This window comes from Sinocyclocheilus rhinocerous, unplaced genomic scaffold (assembly GCF_001515625.1).
Source record: "Sinocyclocheilus rhinocerous isolate Xijiao unplaced genomic scaffold, SAMN03320098_v1.1 scaffold319, whole genome shotgun sequence".
Taxonomy (NCBI): Eukaryota; Metazoa; Chordata; class Actinopteri; order Cypriniformes; family Cyprinidae; genus Sinocyclocheilus; species Sinocyclocheilus rhinocerous.
The window spans coordinates 106,363-116,510 of NW_015635029.1; the positions used below are offsets into that span (position 1 = coordinate 106,363).

The window sequence follows — 10,148 nt, forward strand, 5'->3', positions numbered from 1 at the left end:
AACCCCCAACTGCTCCCCGGGCGCCGCAGCATAAATGGCTGCCCACTGCGCTGGGTGTGTGTTCACGCTATAATGTGTGTGTGCACTTTGGATGGGATAAATGCAGAGCACTAATTCCGAGTACGGGTCACCATACTTGGCCACATGTCACGTCACCATGTCACTATATATGTAAGATGATGGCTAATTGTAGAATGTTTCAGGGAAACTGATTATTTGTCCAGTTAAGGCTTCATATCTACTGTAATTGGTCTCATCACTTTAAAGCATATAATCAGGTGATAAACTCTGAAAATGATTTCATGGTCAGATCTGAAAGGCAAGGGTCATAGGAAAGTTGCACTTAAAGACAGCATATTTCTGGCTAAAGTACAGCAGTCAGCTGTGACCTCATCTGAACAAACTCCATAAGCATAAGTGATTACAATATTCTAATCTCATTCTGACTGGTTCAGGTTAAGTGATGAAGGGAAACAGTGTCTGTATATAGGCTATGCGTTGAATTTGAATTAAACTGAATTAATATAGATCTGGTTCCATACAGTCAAAGGACTTAGTTTGTCATTAAATTGTATGAGAAAGAAAGATAATGTCTGTGTAAATAAATGCTGAACTACCGGTAATTATATGTTTTTGAAATTATCTATTTGTCTATTTGTCTCTTAATGTCTGATGAGGACATTATAATTATGAAAGCATGTTTTCCTGTAGCAAAGACAATATTGCTATGGTGTGTTTTAAAAAAAATAAATACATAAAAAAAGTTTGAAAGTCTCGGTCATTGTAACAGCATGCACAAAACGGTCCAAAAAAAAAAAATCTTAATCTTATTTTGTGTGTTCCAGTTTTTGTCCTAAAACAAAATTCTCTATATTGCAAAACCAAACAAAAAATTGAAAAGTGAAACTACAACATACAGTATGTGTTAAAGTGTTATTATCAGCATCCACTCAGGCCTGTGACTAAACCTTTTAAGGCTTAAAGGCTTCCTGATGTTATTAGGAAGAGTGCAGAGGGAGGAAGGGAATTATAGTTTTGCTGACCCTCCATTGCTTAATGGCCATGGAAACCTTTTTAAAAAGTGCCGTTTGTAATCATTTCAAATGAAAGGTTTTACTAGTACATTTTAAATCTTATGTTTTAATAATCTTTTGTTGTGCTTTACAGAAGTACACGTATTTTGACATATTGACTAACATATTAAAGCACATGTAAACGTTTGATTATAACTTTAACAGTAGTGTTATTTGATATTACATGTAAGGTTAATATATTTTACAAATGTGTAATTACAAACCTATTTTTAAAGAATGACATACAAGTTTTAATAGAAATCACATTCAAGTATATTTGAATTTACTGTCAGTACATTTGGCAATAAACTTTACAGCATACTTGAAGTATCTTTTTTTTTTGTAATAAGTACTCTTTTTAAAAGTATGCTAGAGTGTACTACTTTTCACAAGGGTTCTAGTCCCTAAAATATGGCTTATATGGAAGCATATCACCTACTTAACCATCTGTACTGTTCTCTCTGGCGCACCATAAAAGTGGTCCATACATCTCATCCATATATTCAATATCTTCTGAAGTCATACAATATTTTTGTGTCCCAAAAGAACTACTGTTAATTTAAGCCATTATAGCCCCTTTTGTAGGGATGTTGTGATTCAAAAGACATTTGACTGATTCATTCTGCCACATGAGGTCAAAAGTTCACCTGACCTCAGTGATAAGCCACGTGGTGATTCTTCTGACGTGTTTTTGTACAAAGGTCAGCTGTCAAGTATGTGGTGCAGTCAAGTTTTAGTATACTGTATAGGGTGGCGAGAGTGATTCGCTTTGATGGGAAATCAAACGTACATTGAAATAATACCAAGGAAACAAAATATTGGAAACGAAAATAACATTGTGGTTTTAATAGCTCTTAGGTACTTTAACAGGCTTAAGCTGGCCACGCATACACACACACACACACACACGCACACCAACACAACGAGATATTTCGAGACTGTCATAAGTAAAAACCCCATTTGGAAACTGGTCCTGCATTATATTTCTGGCAGGCGAACTGCAGTCAGTCTGGATTCAGAAAGCCGTCACTGCTTTTACTTCACTGAAGTCATCCATGTTTATTCAGATAACTCTCAAGGGGCTGTTATTGTACAGGTGGTTCAAGTATCCTAGTGGTCTGTGTTTCATTCATACACTCATACTGATACTGAAATGTGGAAATGAAAACGTGTCTTTAACTTCTCAGAATTACAAAGCCTTTGATTTTCATCCAAGATTGTTCTTTGCATGGTCCTCCCTTAAATCCATATCTCCTCCTATATAAGGCCCTGTGTCATTAGCCCCTCCCCCACTGCTGCAGAGGCAGGACTCTGAGCACAAACTGCTAATTAAGACATTTTTGAGTGACAGCTTGTAGCTCCTCTTCCTCTGTGAGGTGTCTCAATGGGCTTTGGGTTTAGCTCCACCTGGAGTGGGGTCCGGGGCTGGTCCGCCACCCTGGGTCAGCCGATGAAGGCTGTTCAACAGACAAAAAAACAATTACATGTTTATTATCAGAACTGTCAGATAAACTTTTATGATCAAAAACATCATGAGTCATCTTGACTTGAAGCACTGATATGCATGGTCCTCCCTTAAATCCATATCTCCTCCTATATAAGGCCCTGTGTCATTAGCCCCTCCCCCACTGCTGCAGAGGCGGGACTCTGAGCACAAACTGCTAATTAAGACATTTTTGAGTGACAGCTTGTAGCTCCTCCTCCTCTGTGAGGCGTCTCAATGGGCTTTGGGTTTAGCTCCACCTGGAGTGGGGTCCGGGGGTGGTCCGCCACCCTGGGTCAGCCGATGAAGGCTGTTCAACAGACAAAAAAACAATTACATGTTTATTATCAGAACTGTCAGATAAACTTTTATGATCAAAAACATCATGAGTCATCTTGACTTGAAGCACTGATATGTTAGGAAGATCACTTCTTGCAGTAGATGGCGCTATACTCACAAGTCCTTTATGTTGTCAATGTGGGCTTGCACTGCTATAAAGCAGCTGTCCACTTTGTCCTGTAAAAGAAGAGAGCGACATGAGCAGCAATAGATGTGTTAACCTTAGTATTAAAATTAATTTTTCAAAGTTAATATTATTTTTAGTATGTTTCTTTATACTTCAGAATTTCATGTTTAATTCGTTGTGTTACTTGCTTTTTTTGCTTTATTGATTAAACATTTTTTTTTTCATTATTTGCTGAGTAAATCCACTATATTAATAAAAAATTATAAATAGTGTCTTTAGAAATCTAATATTATTCCATACCACTGCACATCATTCCACACATCAAACTTCAGAATTTCATGTTTAATTCGTTGTGTTACTTGCTTTTTTTCTTTTTTTGCTTTATTGATTAAAACATTTTTTTTTCATTATTTGCTGAGTAAATCCACTATATTAATAAAAAATTATAAATAGTGTCTTTAGAAATCTAATATTATTCCATACCACTGCACATCATTCCACACATCAAACCATCATTCCTTCATTTATAAAGTAATCATTGGATTGTTGGACAATTAATTATAAAAATAACAATGACAAATTTATACAATTAATCAGCAAGACTTTCTCCTCTGTCAATCAAAAACTAAAATTAAAATTACAAATTAAATTAAATTAAAAAGCATTTTCAGTTATGCTCTGGGAAGATACGATGCTGCACCAGATTTAGCATCAGCAATGCCAAAACACATTGTAACTAATCACACAGAGCCGATTTGAATATCAGAAAGTGCAGATTAAATATGATATATGAAGATATGGGAAGATACAGTAATCTGTGAAAAACAACTACATGTATTGTACTGCATTATTATTATTATTATAAGCATTATACAATATATTTTTCAAGAAACAGAGATTCAAACTACCTGGTCTCATGGCAAAAACGTACCTGGGGGCACTTTTTCGCGAGACGCTAAATCCGTACCAATAAGTAGGCTACATTTCACTGCAGTTTCTAAAAGAAATGAACACTAGAGGCAGTAAAACTCCGACACCTTTTATTCCTTTTCACACAAATTTACAGAGTTTCGAATAATAAAGCTCCGGTTCGAATCCCGTGTAACTACGGTTCGACAAAACAGTTCAAATCTGCATATAAGGAAGTTCAAATGGCACAGTTGCATCAACATATGCGTTTTTATATCAGTTTTGCATTTGTTAACACTATCGGGTAGGTTTATGGTTGGTTTCCAACACGATAGAGCATTAACTTTTAGCGACAGAATCCGTGTATCATTTGATCATTCGTTTTTTGATTTAATATTGAAAGTAGAAAAATGAGAAAACGGCTCCTTTTTTGGAAAAAAAACGAAAAACGAGGATTCAGCTTAAATTTTCGTTTTTCGTTTTTTTCCCCATCGAGGGGGAATAACTTAATACTCTGTCATTTATAGTCGTATGGTAAAATGTATATTTTTAATTGTGTAACGTTACGTTCAAAATAACTACAAAATGGCATGCCTTTGAAAAATTAAGAGAACAACAGAATGCCAGCGTCTCGGTCTCCTTGAGCATCTTTCCTGTGCATGCCACAAACATGAACCACAGCAAATACTTGTCTTTTAAAAGGCTTCATTTAGATGATTTGACGTTAAATGCATCATATAAGCAATAAGTACCTAGCCTATGTCAACGTAATAAAAAGGTGCCAGGGTCACGTATTCAACCCATGTTTTAGTGTCACTCAGCGGACATTTCTCTTTGAAACTGCGGCGAAACGTGCAGTAAGGTAGGCCTACGTAAAAACGGTGTTGCAGAAAAGTACCCAGCGGTAGGCTACAGTATTTTTATGAGACCAGGTTGATTTCAAAATAACATAATAATAAAAGTATGAGGTGGTAGAATTACAAATGATCCAGATACAAATGAATCCCTAGTTAATCACATGTCTGATGTCACCAACAACATGTGGGTATTAGCATATGTAAACTGTGTTTCTTATTATATCCAGTACTTAGGCTTATTTGAATATAAAATATGTCTGACTAAAATACACAGAGAAATACATAGGGAATATGGATGAGATGAGATGTCACTGTCATTAAAGCACACAGAGACTGCATTACCTGGTGCCTTGTGTAAAACAGAGGGACAGAGAAGACAGCAATCACACCTGAAGAGCACATGATGACAAGAAGGACTAGTTAAAAAAAGCGTTTGGCATTAACTGATCATAAAGCATCATAATATATGTCAATCCTTCATAGAAAATGTAATGTAATTGAAAAAAAATGGCCAACATATCTCTGAGGCCTTTGTATATGTGTAGATTTGCAAGTTATAGATTAACCACCGAATGCAAGTTACAAAGCATAACTAAAAGGAAAAAAAAAGTTGTTGGACATCATACCGATGATGAGCACGGTAAGGCCATTGCAGAGGTTTCCCAGGAACGTGACCAGAAACATCAGCAACAAGAACTGGGAATAACAAACAAACTTTTAATTACTCGATTCCTAAATGTTTGTGTATGCAAACCAGTGTACAGAAAACACAAATCTGATTCCTCAAGCCACTTCAGCATTCTGTCAAACCCAACATCCACAGCATGATGTGATTTTCTGGGATTATTATCTAAAACAGTGTGTCTGGCCCAGAGAAAACACTTCCTCTTATATCTCCTCAGTGTGAAGTTTCTAGTCACCAAGTCTGAAACTGGAAACCGCACTCAGGACAAGACCCTCTTGTATCATCCTGTCTCATACATAAGACCACATGTGTCCCATGTCACATTCCACACAGGTCACAGTGTGACTCTGTCACACCCCGAAACATGAGGACTATTAAGAGTTTCAGCTGAAGACTTTGCAGTGCTTGGCTGGATTTAGATGTGTTTGAAAGACAAAGTTAGGTCACTTTTAAATAACTGCTCCTCCAGTATACTAAATCATCACTGTATTTATGAATATTTCGTAATCAAAGACATAAAAACATGTTGAGAGCTAGACTTATCAGGATTTTATTCATAGTGAGAATAAAAATGCATTCACAAAGTCAGAAAACTTTGACAATACAAAAGAAATCACTAAAGAGATCTCTTTAATATCTCGGATGTTTCTCCTAGACATAATTTCTGGACAACTCTCAGATAGCTTACAAAATTTTTTAATTTTTTCAATTTGATAAAAATGCTATTTTACAAAGCATATTAAGTAGATATAGACCAGTGGAGCTAGGGAGGAGGAGGGTGATTGCTGTATCACCAGTGCCGATGGGCTGTAGTTGAAGATGAAGTGGTGAATGCCAGTATTTATTTAAATGTTAAAAAGAGAAAGAAAAAAAAGTAGTGGTTTAATTGGATAGGAGGGGTGCAAAAGGAACCTCAGAGATCTAAATATGAAACATTTCTCACCAAGTTCTTCTCACACTAAAATACAATAATTATGTCATCTTTATTTATTATTATTATTATTATTATTATTATTATTATTATTTTACTTTAGTGTATTGTATTTATTTATTTATTTTTGCTGTAGAAAATTTGTTATGGCATTTTAAAATGTTGTCATAAAATTTTGCCTAAAAACACAATTTAGAAACCTTACTTTTCTCTCAAAATGCAGAATATTATCATAGATTCTGTAATTCTGTGCCATAATGTGTGGGAGATAATCTATGTCAAGTCTCATATAGACCACACGTGCCTGAAAATACACCCCAAAACACTGTCAGAAGTATTTCGTGTGGTAAGCCTTGAGTGTAATTAGAGTGACAGCTGTGAGCGACATTATTTTAAGTGCACAGCTGAGAGGCCTGAAATAATGAAAATCATTTTTGTCCTTTGTAGAGGACCTTTTTAATTGCCACAGTGGTTATGCAAACATCCTTGGATTTATTAACGTCATGGAAAGAGAAACAGTTAGGTATATTATTTTGCAATTATCTTTAGCATTTGATGTATAATTAGTCTTTTTTCATGTAAACAAACAATCAAGAATAAATTAGTTGGTTTCTTTCTGTTGGGGAGACACTACACATCAATAGAGTAAAATATTCTTATGAAATATGAGAACTTGATATGAAACATTATAAGGGTGTTTCTCATTACAATGTGTTTCTAAGGTTTTTCTCAAGATGTTATATATATATATATATATATAAAAAAAACTTTTTGCTGGGTCTCAAGAGGATGATGAACAAACACAAAAGCCACAAATGCCACATTCAAGTACTGAAAATGAAAAGAGACCAAAAAAGATAAGATGAGAATTTAATAAATAGAAGCGGACAGAAAAAAAAGAGAAATGAAAAGAATATTCTAGAGCACAAAACTAGAAACATGAATGTGTGCTAGCAATGTGATACATTCAGAAAGAGAGATGTGTTTTTTTCACAGAGAGAGAGAAATAAAAATACTAAATTAAACATTCTATGAGAGTGATCCTTTTTCATCAATGTGGAATATATTTCATTGATCTAGCAGACAGATTCAGATGAATGAATTTTATACAGGATCGTCAGTTCTCAGGCCTCACCTTGAGTGAGTTGAACAGGTTGCCCACAAAGATGAGGTTCCTTATTGTGTCTACGGCAGAACAGGACAGCACAATGGCCTTCTGCATGTAGTGCTGCGCCTCTTCCCCACTTAAACTGATGTCCAACTCTAGATTTGACCTGCAGCACATCAATACATACAGACACAGCCTTACACTCTAACATTAAACGTACATTTTTTTTTCAAGATGACACATTTATCCAAAGCAGAGCCCATAATAATTTTTTTAACAGTTGCACAGTTGCTTTTTTGGTCCTATGAAAAAAAAAAAAAAACTTTCACACTCTCACTAGTTTATTTAATATGGAAGCCCGTTTCCGCCACTGAATAAAAAAAGAAAAAAGGTTATTGCGAATTTTTATCTCACAATTCTGACTTTTTTTCTCATAATTGCGTGATATCAACTCGCAATTGCGAGTTAAAAAGTCATAATTGTGAGATATAAACTCTTTTAATTGTGACATATAAATTCTGAGAAATAAAGTCAGAATTGCGTGATATAAAAATAGTTTTTATCTTGCAATTGTGACTTCATATCTCGCAATTCTGACTTTATAACTCGCAATTCTGTCTTTATATCTCACAATTCTGTGAAAAAAAGTCCGAATTGTGAGATACAAAGTCGCAATAACCATTTTTTAGCTTATTTGCACATTACAATTAATTTCACTTACAGTGGGTACGGAAAGTATTCAGACCCCCTTAAATTTTTCACTCTTTGTTATATTGCAGCCATTTGCTAAAATCATTTAAGTTAATTTTTTTTCCTCATTAATGTACACACAGCACCCCATTTCTTTGATATTATGTTTAAAATTATTAAGAAATTTGCTTTAAAAATCTTGACAAAATAGATTGTTGTATAGAAGACCCCCACATAATGTTGCTCTGCTCAATGAGTATTTTTGTACTAAGGTGAGGATATGTTGAGAAAATATCTGGAATCAGATAAAAACCGAAGAAGACTGGAGAAGAGGTCAGAGACTCACTGGAAAGGGTGAACTCCATCTCCCAGCTGGAGCACATGCAGCAGTTTGTAGTAGATTCTGACAGAGATGGTGACGCACATGATGGCCAGGGAGAGCGTGGACACCACAGAGATGATGCTCAGCTGGAACAGGGACAGCAGCCCCACCACCAGCCCTGTGAGCACCATCCCCGTCCGCTCCATGTCCTTCCAGTAGATCAGGTCCATCACTGCATGGATTGAGAAAAAGAAAAAGGCTTGGGTTTAAAACCACAGATGGTTTCCTATGAACTATGGTGGACAACTGTTGGTGGTTTCCAGATTGTTGCTTTGTGGTTGCTTAAATATTTAAAGTCTCTGACATAATTTTACTCCTTCAGTGTTCTCAAAATACTCCAATGTACTCCTACAATGTCACTTAGATTCACAGTGGCATGTTTCTCCTCAACAAGCCACTTGATTTAAGATATTATTCATGTCTATATTACAAACGTGTGGGATTCGTGTCAAAGTTTAATACTTCGGATTGGGGTTTTGAGAGCACCTCTAATAGAATGGATGGGAAGCTTAATGGGATTTGCTCAAGTAGGACATGTTCTTGGACCAACAACCTTGTTGGACCTGAAACAACATTCAGATCATCTCTGGGGTTGTATCTCGAACAACATCCTTATCAACTTGTACCATTAAGGTGAAGGATAATGGAAAGCAATGAGTGGTTGATACAAACCAGAAACATGTCTTAGTTTAACAAATTATGTGGCACTATATTTAGTCTTTGTCCACTGTTTCAGGGCATTGGTTCCAGAAGTATTTCCCCCATTCCTTTTTTAAAAAGTCCCTTTTTGCTAAACAGTTATAAGCCATGAACCAAATAAATTTTGATTTGAAGCAAAAACATATTGGAAATCTGACAAAAAGGTGTGTAACACTGGAAATGGAAACAATTTAACAATGGAAAGAACTACAATACAATGAAGCACTGCAAATAACACAATAAAAATAAAAATAGGGAGACTCACTCTATTATGTCATTCACAGTGCTTCATGGAAGTGGGCGGCCACTGAAGTGTTGTTTTGGCATGATTTGTTTAATTCAATTCTCTGATTGGTGGAGATTTGTCTGCAGAATTATGGGTAATGTAGTTTTTGACCAGTAACTCCACTGTTATACACGATTTAAAAAAAAAAAGTTGAAATTATGCAGGGTAATGACTTTAACGGATGCATATACCATCACTTAATAACCTTGTAGCTTACCGTCAGTCTGTCTTTAAGGGTTTAGAAGTTATCGTTACAAATCCATTCCCATATGGGGAAAATGAATGAAATTTGTACTTTTTGAACCAGACTGTTATAGAGATTATCTATAAGAGATTTTAGACAAACCTTTGAACAGAATCTTAAACCTTAAAGGGTTAGTTCACCCAAAAAATGAAAATTAGGCTGCGTTTTACTCACCCACGAGGCATCCTAGGTGTATATGACTTTCTTCTTTCAGACGAATCCAGTCGGAGTTATATAAAAAATTTTCTTTGATCTTTCAAGCTGTTTAATGCCACTCAGCGGGTGTTGCATTGCTTCAGTCCAAAAGAACTTAAATAAAAATCGCCCATCCATAA

At 35.5% G+C, this 10,148-nt stretch overlaps 1 protein-coding gene across 2 annotated transcripts in view; it reads right to left on the reverse strand.

The window, feature by feature from the left end:
- Positions 1 to 2,640: 2,640 nt before the first annotated feature.
- Positions 2,641 to 10,148, reverse strand: part of LOC107746194 (reticulon-2-like) — a 25,136-nt gene continuing 17,628 nt past the window's right edge. For both annotated transcript variants that reach the window (XM_016560305.1, XM_016560306.1), the window contains exons 5-10: positions 8,549 to 8,756; positions 7,540 to 7,678; positions 5,415 to 5,484; positions 5,131 to 5,177; positions 3,014 to 3,072; positions 2,641 to 2,866 (exon numbers count right to left, since the gene is read on the reverse strand). In XM_016560305.1, coding sequence (XP_016415791.1) covers positions 2,791 to 2,866; positions 3,014 to 3,072; positions 5,131 to 5,177; positions 5,415 to 5,484; positions 7,540 to 7,678; positions 8,549 to 8,756 — 599 coding nt within the window. In that variant the 3' untranslated portion in view covers positions 2,641 to 2,790. The remainder of the gene's footprint in view (positions 2,867 to 3,013; positions 3,073 to 5,130; positions 5,178 to 5,414; positions 5,485 to 7,539; positions 7,679 to 8,548; positions 8,757 to 10,148) is intronic.